At 39.8% G+C, this 24933-nt stretch overlaps 1 protein-coding gene across 3 annotated transcripts in view; it reads left to right on the top strand.

Moving 5' to 3' along the window:
* Positions 1-24694, top strand: part of STARD13 (StAR related lipid transfer domain containing 13) — a 260445-nt gene extending 235751 nt beyond the window's left edge. For all 3 annotated transcript variants that reach the window (XM_079778747.1, XM_079778748.1, XM_079778749.1), the window contains exons 8-14: positions 1472-1670; positions 15733-15943; positions 16534-16648; positions 17766-17987; positions 18570-18787; positions 21374-21550; positions 22249-24694. In XM_079778747.1, coding sequence (XP_079634873.1) covers positions 1472-1670; positions 15733-15943; positions 16534-16648; positions 17766-17987; positions 18570-18787; positions 21374-21550; positions 22249-22366 — 1260 coding nt within the window. In that variant the 3' untranslated portion in view covers positions 22367-24694. The remainder of the gene's footprint in view (positions 1-1471; positions 1671-15732; positions 15944-16533; positions 16649-17765; positions 17988-18569; positions 18788-21373; positions 21551-22248) is intronic.
* The last annotated feature ends 239 nt before the right edge of the window (positions 24695-24933 follow it).

Here is a 24933-nt window from a genome sequence, read left to right as displayed (position 1 = left end):
TTTAAGGATAAAAATTAAAGTAGTTAATAATTTAAGTGACATGCCTGAATAGCCTCATCTGTGGAATTAGGGTGATAAGCCTTGGAATGCAAAGACGTATCACTAAGAATTCTGTTTTTATTTCCACAAAAAGTAGCAGGGTATAATTCCCCTGTGATCCATTCAGCTGACATATACAAAAACCTCAGTATTCTCTGATTGCTTAGAATCCTTCCCTTGCTGTTACTGCAATTTTAAAGAATTAGGGCTGCTCTCTATAGCAGCAACCAAGAGAGCTCTCCTCAGACACCTGAACTTGGGTTGAGGCCTGCTTGGTACTCAGAGCAGTGGTGAGGTGACCTGGCACATTCCTCCAGGTCTAGAGAGGAGGGGCCAATGCTAACTGGTCTGGGAATGTTTCCATCTTGCTTTCAAAAGTGGGCCAACATGTAAGTCCTTGGGGAGTGAGAAAAGTGGAGATTGAGAGTTGAAGGACTGTTTTGAGCAACTCAGTGTCCTACAGGCATTTAAAAATAGCAAACATACTAATTCACTGTAAACCAGGGGTCCCAGGGAAGCTCATTCTTTTGGAGGTAGAGGTCAGTCCAGAATATGCAGAGTCTACAGGGCCCTGAGAATCACCTGCAGGAACCTCCCATCTCATAGGTCTCTGCTCTACCTCCCTCATCCCTATAAGGCCTTCATTTATTTCATGTCTTATTGCTGCATTTATTTGTCAAATGGGGTAAGAGTCTAAAGCTTAGGGATGAAAGAGGCATAAGACAATGTCTTGAAGTCTGAAGAAGAGTCACCCAGGAATCATTCTCACTAGATCCAGAGCTTATGCACATAATAACTAACCAGGCAGAGTGGTAAGTGCCAGTCATCACCTGAAAAACATGCATAGCCAGTGTTACAAAAATTCCTAAAAAGGAAAAGCATTATAAGACTCTTAAATAAAAATACACGCTTATCGTTACTATAAACCTCACCCCCAAAAGGAGCACTGGATATGGCTGTTTATCTGGGATCCACCAAACCTTCCATTGACCAAACTTTCTCAAACCCACACTTAAGTCAACACTGGAGGGTGGGAAATTTTGTCTGTTATGCTCACTAATGAACTTTAAATATGCCTGATATAATAGTGGGTATTTAACCACTACCTGTTGGATGAATGAATAAAATAATAATATCTACTGTGTTCTAAGAAGTTACTAAGTACAGTCACATATATTCTCATTTAGTCTCCTCAATAGCCCTGTGAGGTGGGGTATTATTGTTCTTATCTTCATTTTTTAGAAGAGGAATCAGTGTTCAACTGCAACCCAAAGTAGCTGAACGAGTCATTTACAGTTTACTTACTTGGATGCATTTGCTGCTTATCCAGGCTTGATTCCACACCTTCTCATCTCTACCAAGATGTTGTCTTAGGAAGAGAATGTCTGGGGCAAACATGGCCTCACTAACATGTCCCTGTGACTTGTTTCAGGTGGGCCTTTTTCGAAAATCTGGTGTGAAATCTAGAATCCAGGCCTTACGTCAAATGAACGAGAACTTCCCTGAGAACGTCAGCTATGAGGACCAGTCTGCTTATGACGTGGCAGACATGGTGAAACAGTTCTTCCGGGACCTTCCTGAGCCTCTTTTCACCAACAAGCTCAGTGAGACCTTTCTCCACATCTATCAGTGTAAGTATAAATAATGTAGATTGGTGTTCTCATGTGTACCTATCCACTGGAATACATGAACTCATAAAAAAGTATATAAAAGTTATCATTCTACACTCCTCTCCAGAAGTAACTTTGTTCACAGTTTGATATATAAATCTCTAGGCCATATTTTTTTGCATCAAAATTTTCCTTTTCAGTGTAGTTTGGCCTAAAATCTGAAACTAACTTTCAATGTACTTTCAACAAATTTAAAATGAAAAGGAAACACAATAGAATTTATTGTGTATATAGGTGTTTTTTAAAACCCATTTAACTTTCTAAAATTCAGCATTTCCTTGGGATATATGAAAGTTAAGGCCAAAAGCGTTAACATGACTGAAAATAAAGGCAAATATATGGTAATACAGTATATTTTAAATGGTGAAAAGTAAGCAAACCAAATCAAGCTGTATGCTTAGTTCAACTAATTTATGTTTTCACTTGGAATTTTTTTAAATATATTTTTACTAATTTCAGAGAGGAAGGTAAAGGGAGAGAAAGATAGAAACATCAATGATGAGAGAGAATCAATCAGCTGCCTCCTGCATGCCCCCTACTGGGATTGAGCCCACAACCCCAGCATGTGCCCTGACCAGGAATTGAACCATAACCTCCTTGTTCATAGACTGATGTTCAACCACTGAGCCACTCTGACCGGGCTGGAATTTTTTAAGTGATGTTAAATTGATAATTCTCAACCAATCCTCGAAAATAATCATGAAAATAACTGTTTTTATTAAAAGACATATCCTGCTAAAGCTAATTATAAAAGAGGATATTAGTAATGAACACAGATTCTTTCTAGATATGATAACGTTATCATTATAATTATTTTGATGGCTCATTCTCAGTTCCTTAGAAAAAAAATTATTTGGCCCATGGACTTTGAGTTTTTCAGAAAAAATATGCCTGAAGTAGACCTCAACATGGAATTGATCCCATTTGAAGATGATCCCTACTATAGAGAAATAAGTACTAAATGTGTTTAAGGAGTATACAATATTTGAAATTCAAAAAGGTTTATAATAAGTACCATTTGTAATAACAGGATAGAGTGGTGATCCACTAAATAAATATTACTTTGTCAAAGTGAATAGGTTAAATTAATGATACATACTGTTAGAACCCAAACATAGGGAGTTCATGATATTGTTGCCATAAGAGGTTGAACTGTATTTTTCAATTAAGTCTCCCTTATGGCTTGGAAATATGATATATGAATATTTCCATTTAATCAGTTTTCAGATTAAGGTTAACACCAGATTATTTCCAAGAGAGCAATGTCTTTGGCCCTTTTTGAGATTCACCAGCAAGAAACCAGATCAAAGCAAGGCTTATCTTAGCTGAAAAAACATTTACAGAGGGTTGCTTATGTACAGGGCACCATGCTGAGCACTGCAGAGCATACAGTTGGAGAAGACTTAATCTCAGCTCCTAAGGATCTTGCAACAGAGGGGAATAAGACACACATAAATAATTGCAGTACAGCAATATTAGAGAAATTCCATATAAGTTTACAGAGAAAACCCAAGGATGAGGAATAAGGACTTGCTGGGGAGCTGACAACTGGAAACTGAGATATGTAAGGAACACATGCTGAGTGAAGCAAATAACGAGCATGTGGCCGGAGATGACAGGATATTTGTCTGGCTGGCATCAATGGTAAATGTACAATGCTGTATCAAATTATACTGAAAAATTAGACTGAGGATGGGCATTGAATATTAGGGCAAAGAATTATACTTGATCCATTAAGCATTGGGGAAGCCTGGGGTGTTGATAGTAGGCTCTCAGTTGTAAAGTCATAGCCAAAATTCCAAAAGTTGTTTAAACAATAAGAACATTATATGCCCCAGCTGGTGTGGCTCAGTTGATTGGGCATCATCGCATGCACTGAAGGGTTGCCGGTTCAATTCTGGGTGAGCAAACATGCCTGGATTGCAGCCTTGATTCCCAGTGAGGCAGTGGGCAGGAGGCAGCAGATCGATGTTTTGCTCTCACGTCAATGTGTCTCTCTCCCACTCTCTCCTCTCTCTCTAAAAAAAACAATAAAATATTTTTTTAAAAAAAACAATACAGACATTATGTAATGCACATAACAAAAAAATCAGGAATTAAATAATTTCATGACCAGTGGTGCCAGGGCTGAAAGTCAGCCTCTCTTGATAATCCCCTTAAGGTCCCAGTATGATTGCCACAACTTAGAATTATCATGTCTTCCCACAATCACATTCAGAGGTAAGAAGAGGACAGAGGGCCTCTCCTTCGGCACATGTCTCTTTTTATCAGAGTGATAAATTTACGGAAGCTCCCAACATTTATCTTGGTCCCATAGGCCAGAAATGGTGTACACATTCTCCCCTAAATCCACCACTGGAAAGAGATGGTTATTCCTTAGATATGAGGGAAGGGTCCAGCTTCTCAGAGCACTTTACAGCCCACACCTGCAGCAGTTAATAATATGCAGATTTTTAGCCCTGTTGAATATCAAAAGTCCCATCAGCCTTCTGATGAACTTCTTGCATTTATTATGATCTGCTGGACTTAGCCTCCTGTATAAATGCTCCAGTCAAAAGACAAGTTGACTAACTGGATAAGAAAACATGTCTCGCATATATGCTGTCTACAAGAGACCCACCTTCGAACAAAAGATACACATAGACAGAGTAAAGGAATGGAAAATTATATTCCATGAAAATGGAAAGGAAAAAAAAGCTGTGGTAGCAATACTCATATCAGACAAAATAGACTTCAAAACAAAGGCCATAACAAGAGACAAAGAAGGGCACTTCTTAATACTAAAGAGAATGGTTCAACAAGAAAATATAACCATTGTAAGCATATATGCACCCAATATAGGAGCACACAAGTACATAAAAAAACTCCTGATGGACTTTAAAGGAGAGATTGATAGTAATATAGTCATAGTAGTGGACTTTAATATCTCATAGATGTCACCAGGTAGATCTCCCCGACAAAAAATTAACAAATAAACAGGTCTTAAATGACGCCCTAGATCACATGGGTCTAACTGATATTTACTGAACATTTCAACCCAAACCAACAGAATATACATTCTTCTCAAGTGCACATGGAACATTTTCAAAGATAGACCACATGTTAGGGCACAAAACAAGTCTACTAGTATACAAATTCAAGATAGATATAATACTAGGCATCTCAGATCCCAGCAGCATGAATTTAGAAATCAACTACAATAAAAACACTCAAAAACATGGAAGCTAAATAGCATAGAATTAAACAATGAATAGCTTACTAAAGAGATCAAGGAAGAAATAAGAACTTCCTGAAAACAAATAAAAATGAACACTCAACAACCCAAAATCTATGGGACACAGTGAAAGCAGTCCTGTGAGGGGAGTTCATAGCACTAGAGGTCTACCTCAAAAAATAACAAGAAAATCTTCTAATAACTACTATAACCATACAATGTAAAGAATTAGAAAAAGAACAACAAAAGCCAGAGTAAGTAAAAGGAATGAAATAATAAAGAGCAGAGCAGAAATAAATAATATAGAGACTAAAAAACAATACAAAAGATCAATAAAATCAAGAGGATCCTTTGAAAAGATAAACAAGCCCTAGCTGGTTTGGCTCAGTTGATAGAGTGTTGGCTTGTGGACTGAAAAGTCCTGGGTTTGATTCCGGTCAAGGGCACATGCCTGGGTTGCAGGCTCAATCCCCAGTAGGGGGCATGCAAGAGGCAGACAATCAATGATTCTCTCTCATCATTGATGTCTCTCTCTCTCTCTCTCTCTCTCTCTCTCTCTCTCTCTCTGTCTCTCTCTCTCACTCCCTGCCTTTCTGAAATTAATAAAAGTATTTTTTTAAAAAAAGATAAATAAGTTTGCTGAACCTTTAGCCAGACTAATAAAGAATCAAAGAGAGGGGACCCAAGTAAACAAAACCAGAAATGAAAGTGGTGAAGTAAGAAAAAAAGATGGCGACCGGCTGGAAGGTAGGGAGAGAGTGCGAGTGAGGAACCCATAGAGGAGAGTGTAGACGTGTGTGGTGTGTGTGTGTGTGTGTGAGCTAGGGTCAGTTAGATTCTGCACGTCTTCCAAGGGGCTCCCTAACTGGGCAGTCCTAGACGGCGCAGCCCCGCGCACAAAGCGGACACTTCTCAGCGGCTGGTGTGGACGCGGAGACCACGCCATCTTGGGAAACAGAGCTGCCTGAGACGCGGATCCTGGCTTCTGACACAAACCAGGACCCTGCAGCCACTGGGCACAGAGAACTGCTATCACAGCTTCAGACCACAAACAAGAATCCAGACTTCTCAGCAGAATTCCGTGAGTCAAAGAGCCTACCCCACTCCCCGCAGGCGCGCGAGCGCCATAGTAACTGATAGACCCGCCCCTCCCCCAAGCTGCTGAACGCTCACAGGCATGCCAAGAGCGCAGTAACTGATAGACCCGCCCCTCGCCCAAGCTGCCGAGCTTTGCGCAGGGACGCGCTCCCCACTAGGGAATTTGGCGCTGCAGGGGACAGAAGCAGCTCCCGGTCGGGGAAATCTGTCAGTGCGCACGGAGGGCTCCCCTTCGGGGAATTTGGCTTGCGGGTCACAGCTCCCCCTTCTGGGAATCTTAGGGCGTGCACAGAAGGGCTTCCCTTCAGGGAAGTTGGCGCGCAGGACGGACTCCGCCCCCCTTCCGGGACTTTGGGAGAGTGCACCACAGAATCAGCTCACCTTCAGGATTTTAAGAATGTGCGCTCTAGCCGGTTTGGCTCAGTAGAGAGAGCACACACAGGACGCAGCTCCACTTCAGGGAATTTGGCACGCCGGACACAGCTGCCGGGGATCCCTGACTCACAGCGCATTCACACTAAGAGCCAGCGACCCCAATTGTTGGTGCATGCACACACAGGGACCCTGATTCTCAACGAGAAACCTCACAAGGCAACAGAGACTTTGACACTCGAGTCTTGGTGCAGACACAGGGAAACTCTGACTCCTGGCACATCCTAAGGATCTCATTTTCGGCGCATACCAACAGTGTGGTGCAGACAGGGCCCCTGACTCCAAGTGTGCACACGAGACCACACAGAACACTGGGGACACTGACCCTGGGCAAGTCTGGTTCCCACCAACCAAAGGCAGCCACACGTCCTAGTGTCAGAGCACTCCAGTGAAACTCGGGTGGAGCGAAGTCCCCACAGCACACGGCCCAGGTCCACGCAAACGGAAACTTGAGCTTTCTGGTAATAGCCAGAATGGGGAAACGAAATATCTCACAGAGGAAAGAAAATGTGGAGTCGCCAAGAAAGGAAATTAGTGAAACTGAAGCTTGCAACATGACCGAAAAGGAGTTTAGAGTAATGGTCGTGGAATTTATACAACGGATGGATGAGAAAATCAACAACTTATGCAAGAATCAGGAAGAAATGAAGAGTGATATAGCTACAATCAAAAACACCATGGAAAGTTTCAACAGTAGACTACAAGAAGCAGAGGACCGAATTAGTGAGTTAGAAGATCAGGTACAGAAACAAGCTCAAGCTGAACAGCAATTGGAGAAAAAAATTAAAAAGCAGGAGGAAAGCCTAAGGGAGCTTCGGGACAACATGAAACGAAGTAACATGCGTATAATAGGGCTGCCAGAAGGACAAGAAGAGCAGCAGGGTTTAGAAAATCTATTTGAAGAAATAATGACAGAAAACTTCCCGGATATGGGAAAGATAAAAGTTACGCAAGTAAAGAGAGTCCCAAGCAGGATCAACCCCAAAAGACCCACACCAAGACATGTCATAATTTCAATGGCAAATATAAATGATAAAGAGAGAATCCTAAAGGCGGCAAGAGAGAGACAGAGAGTTACCTACAAAGGAACACCCATCAGATTGTCAAATGATTACTCATCAGAAACACAACAAGCTAGAAGTGAATGGAAGGAGGTATACAAAGTATTGCAAAGCAAAGGACTGAATCCAAGAATACTATATCCAGCAAGACTATCAATCAAAATTGAAGGGGAAATCAGGAGCTTTGCAGACAAAAAAAGCCTCAGGGAGTTTATCACCACCAAACCAGCAATGCAAGAATTGCTAAAGGGAATACTGTAAAAAGAAGAAATAAACAGGTAAGAAGGAATACAGACACAAAAATAGATATGACTGCAAACAAATACCTTTCAGTAATAACTTTAAATGTAAACGGACTAAATGCTCCAATCAAAAGACATCGAGTAGCTGAATGGATAAAAAAACACGACCCATGTATATGCTGTCTACAAGAGACCCACCTCAGAACAAGAGACTCACACAGATTGAAAGTGAAGGGATGGAAAAATATCTTTCAGGCAAATGGAAATGAAAAAAAAGCAGGGGTAGCAATACTTATATCTGACGAAATAGACCTCAAAGTAAATGCCATAACAAGAGATAAGGAAGGCCACTTCATAATACTAAAGGGAGAAATCCAACAAGAAGAAATAATTCTGGTAAACATATACGCTCCCAATATAGGAGCACCCAAATACATAAAAAATCTCCTGGAGGATATCAAGGGAGAGATTAATAGCAATACAATCATAGTAGGAGACTTTAATACCCCACTATCACCACTGGACAAATCCTCTAAACAAAAAATCAGCAAAGAAACAGCAATCTTAAATGACTCACTAGACCAGATGGAATTAATTGACATCTTCAGAACATTTCACCCCAAAGCCACAGAATATACATTCTTCTCAAGTGCACATGGGTCATTTTCAAAGATAGACCATATGCTGGGTCACAGGCAAAATCTCTTCAAATTCAAGAAGATAGAAATTATATCAAGCATCTTCTCAGATCACAGTGGCATAAAACTGGAAATCAACTACAATAAATACAATCCAAAGAAATCAAACACATGGAGACTAAACAGCATGCTATTAAACAAGGACTGGGTCACCAGAGAGATCAAGGAAGAAATAAAAAACATCATGGCAACAAATGACAATGAAAACACAACAATCCAAAATCTATGGGACACAGTGAAAGCAGTCTTGAGAGGGAAGTTCATAGCTCTACAAGCCTATTGCAAAAAACAAGAAACAATGGTAACAAATTACTTAACCCTACAACTCAAAGAGCTAGAAAAAGCGCAGCAAGAAAAGCCCAGTGTAACCAGAAGGAAGGAAGTAACAAAGATCAGAGCGGAGATAAATGACATAGAGACCAAAGAAACAATACATAAGATCAACAAAACCAAGAGCTGGTTCTTTGAAAGGATAAACAAGATTGATGGACCTCTAGCCAGGCTCACCAAGAAGCAAAGAGAGAGGACCCAAATAAACAAAATCAGAAATGAAAGAGGTGAAATAACAACAGACACTGCTGAGATACAAAGGATTGTTACAAAATACTACGAACAACTCTATTCCAACAAACTGGACAACCTGGAGGAAATGGACATATTCCTAGAAAAATATAACCTTCCAAAAATCAATCAAGAAGAATCTAAACAGCTCAATAGGCCAATAACTATGGACGAAATTGAAGCAGTCATCAAAAAGCTTCCGGCAAACAAAAGCCCGGGGCCTGATGGCTTCACAGGAGAGTTTTACCAAACATTCAAGGAAGAACTAAAACCTATCCTCCTCAGACTATTCCAAAAAATTCAAGTGGAAGGAACACTTCCAAGCTCCTTCTATGAAGCCAGCATCACCCTAATACCAAAACCAGATAAAGACAACACAATGAAAGAGAATTACAGACCAATATCCCTCATGAACATAGATGCCAAAATCCTCAACAAAATTCTAGCAAATCGGCTCCAGCAGTACATCAGAAAGATCATACACCATGACCAAGTAGGATTTATCCCAGGAATGCAAGGATGGTACAATATCCGCAAATCAATAAACGTGATACATCACATAAACAAATTGAAAGATAAAAATCACATAGTCATATCAATTGATGCAGAAAAAGCATTTGACAAAATCCAACACCCTTTCTTGATAAAAACTCTCAACAAGGTGGGAATAGATGGCTCATACCTCAACATAATAAAAGCTATATATGATAAACCCACAGCAAACATCATACTCAATGGGCAAAAACTAAAAACATTTCCCCTAAGAACAGGAACAAGACAGGGATGCCCACTCTCACCACTCCTGTTTGACATAGTACTGGAAGTATTAGCCATTGCAATTAGACAAGAAGAAGAAATAAAAGGCATCCAAATTGGAAAAGAACAAGTAAAGCTGTCTTTATTTGCAGACGACATGATATTGTACATAAAAAATCCGAAAGACTCCGTCAAAAAACTAATAGACTTAATAAATGAATTCGGCAATGTAGCAGGATACAAAATTAACGCCAAGAAATCTATGGCCTTTCTATACACCAATAGTGAACTTACAGACAGAGAGACTAAAAAGGCAATCCCATTTACCATCGCGCCAAAAAAATTAAGATACCTAGGAATAAACTTAACTAAGGAGGTAAAAGACCTATACACGGAAAACTACAGGACACTGAAAAAAGAGATAGAGGAAGACGTAAACAGATGGAAGAACATACCATGTTCATGGATTGGTAGAATCAACATCATTAAAATGTCCATACTACCCAAAGCAATCTATAGATTCAATGCACTCCCCATTAAAATACCAACGGCATATTTCACAGACCTTGAAAGAACTCTCCAAAAATTCATCTGGAATAAAAAAAGACCCCGAATAGCCACAGCAATCCTGAGAAAGAAGAATAAAGTAGGAGGGATCTCAATACCAGATTTCAAGCTGTATTACAAAGCCACTGTTCTCAAAACAGCCTGGTACTGGCACAAGAACAGACATATAGATCAATGGAACAGAATAGAGAATCCAGATATTGACCCAAACCACTATGCTCAATTAATATTTGACAAAGGAGGCATGAACATACAATGGAATAAAGACAGTCTCTTCAATAAATGGTGTTGGGAAAATTGGACAGATACATGCAAAAAAATGAAGCTTGATCACCAACTTACGCCATACACAAAAATAAACTCAAAATGGATACAGGACTTAAACATAAGACGGGAAACCATAAAAATACTAGAGCAATCCACAGGCAGCAAAATCTCAGACATATGCCAAAAGAAATTCTTCACTGACACTGCTCCTAGGGCAGTGGAAGCTAAAGAGAAAATTAACAAATGGGACTACATAAAAATAAAAAGCTTTTTCGCAGCAAAAGAAACCATCAACAAAACAACAAGAAGGCCCACTACATGGGAGAACATATTTGCAAATGGCATCACTGATAAAGGTTTAATCTCCAACATCTACAGGCAGCTTATGCAACTTAATAAAAGGAAGATAAATGATCCAATAAAAAAATGGGCAACAGACCTAAATAGAATCTTTTCAAAAGAAGACAGAAGGAAGGCCAAGAGACACATGAAAACATGCTCAACGTCACTAATTATCCGAGAGATGCAAATCAAAACAACAATGCGGTACCATCTTACACCTGTCAGAATGGCTATCATCAACAAATCAACAAACAACAAGTGTTGGCGAGGATGCGGAGAAAAAGGAACCCTCGTGCACTGCTGGTGGGAATGCAGATTGGTGCAGCCACTGTGGAGAACAGTATGGAGTTTCCTCAAAAAACTGAAAATGGAACTCCCATTTGACCCAGTAATCCCACTCCTGGGAATATATCCGAAGAAACTAGAAACACCAATCAGAAAGGATATATGCACTCCTATGTTCATAGCAGCACAATTCACCATAGCTAAGATTTGGAAACAGCCTAGGTGCCCGTCAGCAGATGACTGGATCAGAAAACTGTGGTACATCTACACAATGGAATACTATGCTGCCATAAAAAAGAAGGAATTCTCATCATTTGCAGCAACCTGGATGGAATTGGAGAACATTATGTTAAGTGAAATAAGTCAGTCAATGAAAGAAAAATACCACATGATCTCACTCATTTATGGATAATAAAGAACATTATAAAATTGAACAAAAAGATAGATACAGAGACAGTAAAGCATCAAACAGACTGTCAAATTACAGGGGGAAGGTTAGGGAGAGATGGGGGAGATAAGAGATCAATCAAAGGACTTGTATGCATGCATATAAACATAACCAATGGACGCAAAACTCTGGGGGGTGAGGGCATATATGGGAGTGGGGTGGGGGGGGCAATGGCAAGATATGTACACATATAATACCTTAATAAAAAAAATTGGAAAGAAAAAAAAAAAAAAAGAAAGTGGTGAAGTAACAATTGACCCCACAAAAATACAAAAGATAATTTAAAAATGCTATAAACAATTATGTCCAACAAGCTGGATAACCTGAACAAAATGGACATATTCCTTAGAAAATACAATCTTTCAAAACTCATTTAAAAAGAATTAGAAAATCTGAATATAACTAGTGATAAATTGAAGCAGTAATCAAAAAACAACCAGCAAACAAAGATCCTGCTCCAGATGACTTCACAGGAGAGTTTTACCAAACATTCAAAAAACTAATACCTATCCTCCTCAAATCATTCCAAAAAAATCCAAGAGGAAGGAATATTTCCAAGCTCTTTTTTATGAGGCTAGCATTACCCTTATTCCAAAACCATATAAAGACACAACAAAGAAAGAAAATTACAGGCCAATATCCCTGATGAACATAGATGCTAAAATCCTCAACAAAATATTAACAAATCAGATCCAGCAAAACATTAAAATTACCATACACCATGACCAAGTGGGGTTTATTTCAGGGATGCAAGGCTGGTATAATATTTGCAAATCAATAAACGTGATACATCACATAAACAAAGTGGAAGACAAAAATCACATAAACATATCAATTGAGGGAGAAAAAGCATTCCATACAATCCAACACCCTGTTTTGATAAAAACTCTTAGCAAAGTGGGAATAGAGGGATCATACCTTAACATAATAAAGGCCATATATGAAAAACCTAAAGCCAACATCAAAGTCAATGGGAAAAATTAAAAACATTTTCCCTAAGAACAAGACAAGACAGGGATGTCCACTTTCACCACTCTTAATCAACCATAGTACTGGAAGTCCTAGCCATGTCAATCAGATAAGAAGAAGAGGTAAAAAGGCATCCAAATTGGCAAGGAGGAAATAAAACTGTCATTATTTGCAGATGGCATGATATTGTACATTAAAAAAAAAACAACACTAAAAATCTATTAGATTTAATAAATGAATTTGGCAATGTAGCAGAATACAAAATTAAAAACCAGAAATCAAGGGCATTTTTATATACCAATAATGAATTCTCGGAAAGAGAAACTAAAAAAACAATTCCATTTACCATTGTGACAGAAATTTAAGATACCAAGGAATAAACTTAACAAAGGAGGTAAAAGACTTGTATTTGGAAAACTAAGGACTTTGAAAAAAAAGTGGCCGAGGAAGATATAAACAAGTGGAAGAATATACCATGTTCGTGGACTGATAGAATTAACATCATGGAAATGTCCAGTCTACCCAAAGCAATATACAGATTCAGTGAAATCCCTATTAAAATATCAATGGCATATTTCAGAGATCTAGAAGAAATACTGCAAAAATTTATATGGAACCAAAAAGACCCTCAATAGCCACAGCAAACTTGAGAAAGAAAAACAAAGTTGGAGGGATCACAATACCAGATATCAAGTTATACTGCAAAGCCACGCTACTCCAAACAGCCTGGAACTGGCACAGTAACAGGCACATAGACCAATGGAACAGAATAGAGAGCCAGGACATCCACCCAAGCCATTATGCTCAGTTAATATTTGACAAAGGAGGCAAGAGCATACAATGGAGTCAAGATAGTCTCTTCAATAAATGGTGTTGGGAAAATTGGACAGATACATGCAAAAAAATGAAACTAGACCACCAACTTACACCAGACACAAAAATGAACTCAAAATGGGAAAAAAAAGACTTAAATATAAGTTGTGAAACCATAAAAATCCTAGAAGAAACCATAGGCAGAAAATTATCGTACATCTCCTAAGGCAAGGAAAACTCAGGAGAAAATAAATAATTGGGATTACATCAAAGTTAAAAAAAACTTCAGCATAGCAAAAAAACTATCCACAAAATGTAAAGGGAGCGCATTGCCTGGGAGAACATATTTGCCAATGATACATCTGATAGGGGTTAATTTCCAAAATATATAAGACACTCATACAACTTAACAAAAGGAAGACTAATGATCCAATTAAAAAATGGGCAGAAGACCTGAACAGACATTTCTCCAAAGAGGACATACAAATGGCCAAGAGATATATGAAAAAATGCTCAAAGTCACTATCAGAGAAATGCAAATTAAAACCATGATGAGATATCACCTCACACCTGTCAGAATGGCTGTCATACAAAAATCAACAAACATCAAGTGCTGGTGAGGATGTGGAAAAGGAAACACTCATTCACTGCTGGTCGGAATGCAGACTGGTACAGCCATTATGGAAAACAGTATGGAGTTTCCTCAAAAAATTAAAAATACAACTTCCATTTGACCCAGCATTTCCACTTCTGGGAATATATCCTAAAACCCCCAAAACACCAATAAGAAAGAATATATGCACCCCTATGTTCATAGCAGCATTATCTACAATAGCTAAGGTGTGGAAACAAACCAAGTGCCCATCAGTAGATGAATGGATAAAAAAGCTGTGGGACATTTACACTATGGAATATGGACCGCTTACCCTTTGAGACAGCATGGATGGACATGGAAAGTATTATGCTAAGTGAAATAAGACAAATACAACATAATCTCACTGATTTGTGGAATCTAATGAACAAAATGAATTGACCAACAAAATAAGACCTGAAGCCGGGTGGCAAGGAACAGCCTGGCATACCTCAATGTGGGGTTGGGGGGACAAGAAGAGATAAATCAAAGAATGTATATACTGATATACTATGACATACAATGCATATTTATAACATATCCATGAGAGGAAACATAAACGCCACTGAAAATGCTAATATTTTTTTCTCACACCTTACAGATTGTCACGAACACATCTCCCCACCCCTTCAGTACAGGCAGCCTACTGCAGGGACCTGTTCTAGAACTTGGTATTTTAAGAATGAAAACAATGTTAACCGAAGGGAATGATTGACTGTGTCTTTCAGAATGAGAGAATAAGGGCAGTGAGTCAGGCCTAAAACAACACAGCCAGTGGGCAGCAAAATGCAGCACCTAGTACCCTTGTGATTTTTCCTTTTAGTTCACTTCATATTATTGGGGCCAATTTCTATTTAAGTCTGTGTGACCGATGCCTACATTACCACCCCCACCACCACAACGACCAACCTGAAGAGGAATGGGACCATCCATTCCCCATAGCTTTAGTGAGCCTGGTTCCTCTGCCCTAAACATAGCCTCAATTTCCATTACTTTCAAGATTAGAACAGATGGCCCGAGTCACCACACAAAGCCATGTGCCTCCTCTGAATCAAGCCCCGTGGCTTGTAGGAAAGAAGTAAAGGTGCCAGGCTGGCCCTCTGGCATCAGTTCAGGGGGCCAAGCAAATCAATCCTACTGTTCATGGCTAATTGCACCAAGTTGACATCACACCTGGCTGCACCACTCAGGGCCAGGAAAGGCACGGCTGCCATCCCCCAACACAGTGGGTTCCAAACCATGCCCCACTGAGCCCCAGGCACCCAGAGTGGTTTACAGGCTGTCTGGTGGGAGGGGGTGGGCAAGAGGAAAGCTAGGCTGATAGTGCTCCGGCTTACTGCCTACTTCAACCAGAACAGAAAAATGGTTTGAGAAAGGATGAGCGGAGTATGAAAAGTGAGGGCTACTTCCTTGTGAAGACTGGGTTCTGGAGTTGGATGCTGAGGTTCCAATCCCAGCTCTGTCTCTTACCAACTGTAAGGCCAAAGCAATTACTTCTTTCTTAGCAGTTGTCATCATGGTTGATGATGATGTCTCTGAGCATGTCTTCATATCAGGAAGGTGCAGCTTACTCACTTTTTTCCCAGCTGGCTCTTTCTGTGGCTATTTCTCTGATGCCCTGGCACCCATTTGTCCACAGATGTCCCGGAAGAGCAGCGGCTGCAGGCAGTGCAGGCTGCCATCCTGCTGCTGGCCGACGAGAGCAGGGACGTCCTGCAGACGCTTCTGTGCTTCCTCAAGGACGTGGCCAACTTGGTGGAAGAGAATCAGATGACACCCAAGAACCTGGCTGTGTGTCTGGCCCCATCTCTCTTTCATCTCAATTTATTGAAGAAAGAAAGCTCCCCCAGGTGGGTTTTCCTCAGCAACAATAGGAATCGTAACCCACAGTTCATTAAAAACAAAACAAACAAACAAAAACTTCTCACATTGGATTTCAACTTAAGGATTTGTCAGCTCTTAATTTATAACCAGAAAATGTTTTAAGGACCTAATTTGTGTTCTCAGATTCATAGAATTGTCGAAGTAGCATTGAAGAATGTCTGTTGTGACCCAAAAAACCTGGGTGTGTGAGTGGGAAGGAGGGAAAAGTACATGAAGTAGTATTTTACAATCTTTAAGTTTAAAAGAAAAGAACTAGATTCAAGGCCCAGGCACCGCAGCTTGCAGCAAAGTGGTTTCAAACTTGGAAAAAATAGACTAATTTCTCCCCCAACAGTTATTCCTGCCCTTGTATTTTTCCAAGGTTTTTCATTATGAACTGTCAGTTAGCCTGATTCAGAACATCTAATATATGTGGTCATTGCTTTTGTTTGGAAATGAGAAAGTCTTGGATCAGGAGAACACCTGGAAAAAGAAAAAAAAAATAGGATAAGCTTTTATTGTGAAAAGCTCTTTGGTTTGAGATCTGCTTAGTTAGGACTGTCCCCTACACTTACAGGGTCATACAGAAGAAATACGCCACTGGGAAGCCAGATCAAAAGGAACTCAGTGAGAATCTGGCCGCCTCTCAGGGCCTTGCCCACATGATCATGGAATGTGACAGACTTTTTGAGGTGAGTGAAAGGCTTGAACTGCCTTCCTTATAGCTCTTGGAACTAGATGAGATCATTGGAACAGTTTCTACACTCATGGCTTATATGTTTGTTCCTGAGTGTATAATGACAATAGTACCTTCTATAGCTGTGGTCTTTGAATCCAAGAAATGTGAGAAGGTATCTATGTAATTGAGTCTTGACAGTTAAAAATATTTGGAGTTTCCATGATGACGGTTTTCATGAGAACAGTTATGTCACTATCAGTTACCAGGTTCAAGGCAAGCCAGACAATTAGTTTCTTTTTTTAAAATATGTTTTTATTGATTTCAGAGAGAGAGAGATAGAAATATCAATTTCTATCTTGAGAAACAGATGGAAACAGACTGGCTGCCTCCTGTCTACTGGGGATCAAGCCAGGCATGTGCTCTGACTGGGAATCGAACCAAGACCTCTTGGTGCATGGGTCAATGCGCAATCACTGAGCCACACCAGCTGGGCTGTTTGTTTGTTTGTTTGTTTGTTTATTTATTTATTTTTACCTCAGGATGTGATTCGGTTCAACATCTGTGTGTGTGTTTCGTGTGTGTGTGTGTGTGTGTGTGTGTGTGTTTTGACCAATCCCTGTTAACTAAGAATCAAGAATAGCTTATGGATATAGCCACAGCTATGTTAAAGAAGAAAGCGAACTAGACTTCAGGCATACTTTTTTGTGGTACATTTGGCATTTGTAAGTGAGAAAAGTATGCTAAAAAAGTAAAGCATTAAACCATTTCTAAGTCATAGTTGATGTTTCCCTTAAGTCTGTGTGCTTTAAGTTTCCTGAGCCCACATTTTGCCAAACTGAATAAAAATACATTAAAGAGAAAATTTAAGGAAAATGGAAAGACTGAATGAGAAGTCATTGCAATGTTTTGAGTCATAAATATAGTCTCAGAAACATATTTGTGTTTCCTGACTTTAGGAAGCCCCACCCCTACCACCAGATTTGCCACTGATCTTAGTAAAACATCTGGTCCACAGCACTTGGCCCATTCTGATGCACACCGTTTTTTTACTAAATGACTTTGCTTTTTCTATTAGTCTCAGCTTCTTTAATTCATGCATCTGTTGCTCTTTCATGCACCCATTGGTTCAGGTCCCGCATGAGATGGTAGCCCAGTTTCATAATTCTTACGTGGAGGCTGAGATCCATACTCCAACTCTGGAAGACCTGGGGACCCAGGTGGAGGAAAGTGGCGCCACATTCCACACTTACCTGGACCAGCTCATCCAGGGCCTCCAGAAGGAAGCCAAGGAGAAGTTTAAAGGATGGGTTACATGTTCCAGCACAGACAATACAGACCTTGCTTTCAAAAAGGTAATCTCAGGGGTGGTAAAAAAAAAAAAAATCAAAAAACAAACCCTACCCCAAAAGAACTACATCCAACAACCAAGAAATTATTTTGCTTTAAAAACAGCCACTGTCCACAGGCTTGGCACACACATGAACATGTCAAAGACTCTTTCTAGAGACTACAAGGCAATCATGTTGCACATAATCAGATTGCAGACTGTGAAGCCAGACTACTAGATCCCAATCCACCCTCCGACCTTTAGCTATGTGATGTTAGGCAAGTCACACACCTCTTTATGCCTCAGTTTTTTTTCAGTTGCATAATGGACATAATAATAATACCACTGTCAAAGGAGGGCTATTTAAAAATCAAATGGGTTAGAAAGACACCTGGCAAACAGGTTGATGTGTATCAAGATTATTATTTTATGATCATTATTTTTTTTTAATCTTTAGGATTACCATTATAAAATGGTAAACCTGAGGTATGCAGAATCACTCTTTCAAGGTGCATACTTAGTGATTTTTTTGAACACTCAGTGAAATGTGGTAGGTTTTTGTTGGAACTAGTTAACCTGTTCAGCCTTCGATGGTGTCTTTCCCAAGGTGGGAGACGGGAATCCACTGAAGTTATGGAAGGCTTCTGTGGAGGTGGAAGCACCGCCTTCAGTGGTGTTGAATCGTGTGCTAAGGGAGCGCCACCTGTGGGATGAGGATTTTGTGCAGTGGAAGGTTGTGGAAACTCTGGACAAGCAAACAGAAATCTATCAGTACGTGTTGAACAGCATGGCCCCCCATCCTTCCAGAGACTTTGTGGTTCTCAGGTAAGCTTGACTCTGGAGTTAAATATATTGTTTCTAGAGCAGATAAAGCTGCAGATTTAAGCATTTCATAGAGTTCTACCACCTAAATTCAGCCTGTAATGGGAATACTAAGTTGGCCCTCATTTCCCTCAGCAAAAACTGAATTTGCTCCATTTATGCCCGACTTCCTACTTCTTCACCTAATTTTCAGCTCCGTTGAAAATTGAGCTCTCTTATGACTGCTTTAATTTTGGAACATACAGTTTATTAGGCCATAAATATTGTTCATTTCCTCAGAACAGAGTCCTAAGAATAACTGCTGTTTGTCCAGTTGTACTTTCTACCAAGTAATGTAAATTGAGTCTGACTTTCTCCTGCTTTTTGCCTTTCTCCCTCTGGAGAGTTTGTATAACTCTCAAGACTGGAATGTAACTTCAGAATTCATTTGCATAGCTTCAGCTGTTCATAGCTCATTATAGCTCTGAAGGTCCAACTATCCTGGAAGTTCAGTAGACTCCAGGGTCTGACCAAGCTTGCCAGACTGTGTCTACTGCTGAAATATTTCTTCTGAGAGATTTTTGGGTTGAGTTCATAATGGAATGCTCAACCAGTGACAGGAAGTTTGCACAGTGGATCTGTGCATGTGGGCTGGTGAGTCAGTATTGAATCAGAAATAAGAGGGATTAGGATACTAAAAAACTCAAATAAAATGTAATTAAATCAATATGTCCTTTTTTATTGATAGCTGATGGGCAAACACTGTTGCTTCTCTTGGATTAGTGGTATAAAATGAATCACTAGTGAAATTCCCAAATGTATATTTAAAGTATTTCCTTTATAAAACTAGTCTTGATGGCAAACTAAAGGTTACTTTTCACATAGAATATTTATGCCAATGGAATGGAGCCTCTTCCTTCCCCTTAAAGGAGTCTGAGGGCCAGTTAATCTTGGAGCCTCCTTCCTTCCATACATCTACCAGAATGCTATTTCTTAGTGTATCCTTCCATCACCACCTGAGCGGGCTCCATTGGAGGCTTTGGGGAGACAGCAGGGAACACTGCAGACCACAATCCTGCTCTCTCAGGTTTCTATTTTATTAGGCAGAGAGAGTCAATATATAATAAGTAATGGGATAGGGTTACTTATACTAGGGGGATAAGTAAGATAAGGGCAAAGTAAGTGATGGTATTTTAAATATAGTGGTCAGGGCAGAATCTCACTGCACTGATATTTGATCCAAGACTTAAAGGAGAAGGTGGGTGGGCCATGAGACTCTGCGGGAGAAGAACTCAGAATGCAAGGATATAAATGATGAACCATATGTGGTTCCTGCAACAGGAATTTCTTGTGATTATAAAACAAGAAGCTAGAAAGTGGCAAATATGGTGAGGAAGTGACATACTGAAATTATTTCTGTCTTCAGAGTATCTCCCTATTTAGGCTCACACATACATGGCTGGTCTCCTTTCATGATTAATTCTCACATTGTCCTCTTCTCTAGTTCCTCAGGTGCTTCCAGTATCAGTTACTGCAGATTTTTCCATTTTGCATACACAAATGTATAATCTTCCCATCTTTATTATTAATCACATTATCATGCATGAAGAGAATGGTCATGCCCATGGGGAAGTCCCTAAGCACTTGTGTGGGACTTGCTTACTCCTGACTTCTTGTTGGGAATGTATAGTAGTTTCTCTTTGTGGTATCATAGGACAGGAAGAAGTTATAGATGAGATGACTAACTAAGGGAATAGGATTTATGGCTTAAACTGGGATGGTAATAATAAAATCTATACCCTATGGTATATATTGTACAAATGCTCTCATGGTTCCTGACTTCCATCAACAGTTTTACTCCAAATGGTAGTCCCCTCTATGTTTGAATAGCTTCAATAACAGGGAACTCACTACCTCCTCATAGAGCCTACTCCGTTTTTGGAAAGTGCACATTGTGAGCCAGGTCTTCTCTAAAGTCAAATCAACTGATTTATTTCTTGTCCTACTCAAGAGCCACTCAGGTATTTAAAGAAAGATAGCAGTCCACATAGTCTAGTTTTCTTCAAGCTGAGCATCGCCGGTTCATTTATCCTTTAAGACTTGAATTGAGCATTATCTCCTCCAGGAAGGCTTCCCTGTGTGCCTCCCCTTCCCTTCCATGTGATCCCAGAGTGCTCTGTGCATCTCCATGTCACTGCACTGACCATGATTTTTTAGAATTATCTTTGTATTTCTGCTTCACCTCCTGGACTGTGTATCTCTGTGCCCTTGGTGGCTTCTCGGAGCTTGGCACATCTCTGTGCTCATTAGATGTTTACTGAATGAGTTGAAAGAGTGCTTCCTCATTCCAAATCGGTAAGACCTCTGCAGCCTCAGTTTGTTTCCAAAGGTCTGGGTGCTGCATGGCCATTTCTGGCCTCTGGGTTCTTGGGTTGAGACCCTTGCTTTGAACTGCACTGTATAAACTTTATCCAAACTTATGGGAATCATTTGCTTAATCCAAGTAACTAGGATTGGAATTTGAGCAGGAAAATATGTGTAAACCTCAGCACTGTGTTCAAGTCTTTCTCTCTTAGCCATAACTCTGATGTGTGGGTTGTTTCACTTCAGGACCTGGAAGACTGATTTGCCCAAAGGAATGTGTACCCTGGTCTCCCTCTCTGTGGAGCACGAGGAAGCTCAGCTCATGGGCGGTGTGCGAGCCATAGTGATGGATTCTCAGTACTTAATAGAACCATGTGGTTCTGGCAAGTCAAGACTGACCCACATCTGCAGGATAGACCTGAAGTAAGTGTGAACCCTCCAGGAGGGCAGGCATGGTGTTGGAGTCTCAGCTCAAGTGGCACATTTGCCAAGACCCTGTCTGTCATCCTAATTATTTAACTATACTTTTTTTCCCCTCATAGCCATTAACATGCTTTTATAGATGATTATGTATGCCTCCCACTCTCTGTTCCTCTTCTCCACCTTTCCTGAGACTCTGTCGTTTTCCTGGAGCCCTTTGCTCTTCTCTGTTTTCAGTTCTGTCCCCACTCCTGTGTCCGTGCTTCTCGCACAGAGCAAACACCAACACTGGAGTTCAGCACATAACATGAGTCTCCTCTCTGGCATTTCCTTTATGTCTTCCCCCTTCTGCTGCTGCCTCTAGTTGCCCTCCTTTCAGAAGAAACTAACTTAAATCCAAACTTTTCAAGGCATTCATGATGCTGAACCAAGTTCTTGGTCTGGTAGATACAAGTTGAGTCCTCTTAGTCAATTCTAGAATTCAGTCTGAATCTTCCCAGAGGAGATATCATTTTAAAGCACCCAGTGAGTACTGAAAAGATGGTCTGAGCACTGCGTTCTCAGACCCCCGAGGAGGCAGCCCCAGGTTGTATGCAAATGTTCTGATGATCAGGGCACAAGGACAGCCCTGTCTACCAGGACAACTTGCTATGTTGTGGAAAAAGACTTTCTCAATTCCTTTCTGATTTTTGTCCCCACAGAGGTCACTCCCCAGAATGGTACAATAAAGGCTTTGGACATCTGTGTGCAGTGGAAGTTGCCAGGATTAGAAACTCTTTCCAGCCCCTCATTGCTGAGGGTCCAGAAACTAAAATATGAGTTTTCCCCGGTGTGACATTAAGCTCAGGGAAGGGGAAGTGAAAGGAAACACCTGTGGGAGAGAGTGCACTCAGGAGAAAGTAAGAGAGGACAACTGATTGACATGGTTCCTGCTCAAAATGGAAACACTGAGAAGTCAGAATGTCGAAGATGCAAGAGTTTCTGCGAACTTTCTTAGCCGTCCTGGAGATGGCTATATTCCTACTAATATAAAATTTTTAAAAATGAAAACATTTATCCATGTTACTTAAAATTAAATGGCTTTTCTTTGTGCATTGCCTAATTTGCTATTTAAAAGCTTCTAAGAAGCATATTTTTAACTGTAAATAAATGTATGTATAGCATATGTACATGTGTGTATATCTCTCCCTTTACTGTATATATGTAAAATATCAATTTTATATATAATTGCATATTTTGAAACATGTCTGCCTTGCTGAGTGCCTTCCTTGCATGGTTCTTTCCAAGTTGCTCTGGGCCCCACCATCCTGTAAACTGAGCAGAGCTGCTGCTGACACGAAGGTGTGAAAATGTGTAGCCTGTCAGTCAGCGGTGATGTTCAACCAAAGATGTGCTAACCAAAGGCAAACAACATTAAAAGGTTCTTATGTGTCATCAGGTTGATTTTGTTATTCAAAAACTGAGAGTGGCATGTTAGGTAAAGCAATGAAAACAATGTGTTCTCCTTTTCAAAACAAAGAAGTGGTGAGAAGTCACTATCAAATTTACAGCTAGATTGCCAGCTGCTCCTTGGCCCCTCCAGGTGCAGATTCCGTGAAATATCAGACCCCTAGAACCCTTGGAGTCAGTGAGAGAGACTGAACAGAACCCCTATTTCCCTGCTAACTAGAGCTGACTAGAACAGCCTTTGCATATACATAGCCAAAGGGAGCCCCTGTCTTCTATGATGTTTTCATAGATACATTTCACAATGTTCTTAAATGCATTTCTATTTGACCAGTGGCCTATTTGGTCACAGGTAATTGGCATTTTCTTACCAATGTATTGCACTGAATTTAACTCTGGACACTAGACAAAGGGAGATGATGGTCATCTAAGAGTTCTGGACCATTAATTACAGCTTCAGGGAATTCTTATTTTGTTATGTATGATGCTCTTAAGACATAATTCATTTAAGTTTTCCAATGTGAAAGACGGGGTTTTAAACTAACATAAGACCAAAACTACGTTCTTCAATTAATTTTAGAAAATATAAACAGGTTTGTTAAACCCATGTTTCTTCATTAGCCAGTCAAGATACCTGTGCACTTGACCCAACCCTATTTATTATTATATAGACTAAGCAAATTGACTCTCCTAAATCAATTGTTAATGAGTTTAATTTTTCTTCATTGTAATTCAACAATTGTAGAGAGAAAGATCATTTATTGAGTTTGGTTTTAGGTAAACAGATCTCTACATAGAGATTGGTATCATAATTTAGCAACTGGTGTTGGAGGAGAAAAGAAAAAAATTTTCCCCTTTTTGTATTATATGCATTTATGTAATGTTTTCTTTTGTCAGCATTGTGCAATTATTTTATTGAGAGGAGTTAAAATGTTATATATGAGTTCTATATGGAGCAAGAAAAATCATACTGTTTGAATTATGATCTAGGAATTTTTTGTTTCTTTGACTACCTAGAAGGTGGCAGCAAAGCCATAATTTTCCATTCAGCAATGCCCTGTGAACAAAACAAAATCACTTCTGCCATACATCTTAAATTTAATCATATGTGCTGGATGACTTTAATGGTCATAGACAATATCATTAGTGAAGTTGAACCTAGTTTAACATGGGTTCTGTTCCACAGATGGGACCCTACATGTTTGGAAACTGTGCTAGGCACACAAGGATAAATGGTATTCTATGACCAGCGTGACATGCACACAGATCATCTGGGGATCTTGTTCAAATGCAAATCTGATCCAGGCAGTCTGGGTGGGCCTGCGATTCTGCATTTCTAATAGGGCCAGGCTGCTGGCCCAAAGACCACACTCTGAGAAGCAAGGACCTAGAAGATACTTAAAATAGAATAAAAACAAATATGATTGTATTTCTGGCTCCCCTTCTCTTCAAATTTCCTGACTTTTTAAAAATTTTTAGTTACACACTAATTACATCACTGCTGCATAACAACACAGTGCGTCTAAGAAAAAGAAAAAGGAGGGGAAAGATGCATCAAACTTGCTGGTCAAATGCCACAATATTTTATTCATAGTTATTTTGCTAACGGAAATAAAATAGAATATTGCATTTAAATATTATATTTATACCTCATGTATAATTTCACCTCAATTGTTGTTATTAATCCTCAATTATAAATAAATTGCCAAAGCAAATAAATTTATATACATTAAGTATTTCCTATTTTCTATAAACTATACCTTGATTTTCATATTGATCCTGTAAGTAGACAACCTGCTTCATGAGGAAGATTTCTCTCTAGATAGCTGTCTTGATATCTCTCCCAACTGGAATGATGTTGTTAGCAACAGACTTTCACTAACAGTCTGGGTGCCTTAACCTGTATGTAAGGCATTAAAGTGATGGGTAAGGATTTGTTT

The sequence above is a fragment of the Cnephaeus nilssonii genome, assembly GCF_951640355.1.
Source record: "Cnephaeus nilssonii genome assembly, chromosome: 8".
Classification (NCBI taxonomy): Eukaryota; Metazoa; Chordata; class Mammalia; order Chiroptera; family Vespertilionidae; genus Cnephaeus; species Cnephaeus nilssonii.
The sequence above is the reverse complement of the archived record's forward strand: the minus strand, read 5'-3'. Positions and strand labels throughout refer to the sequence as shown.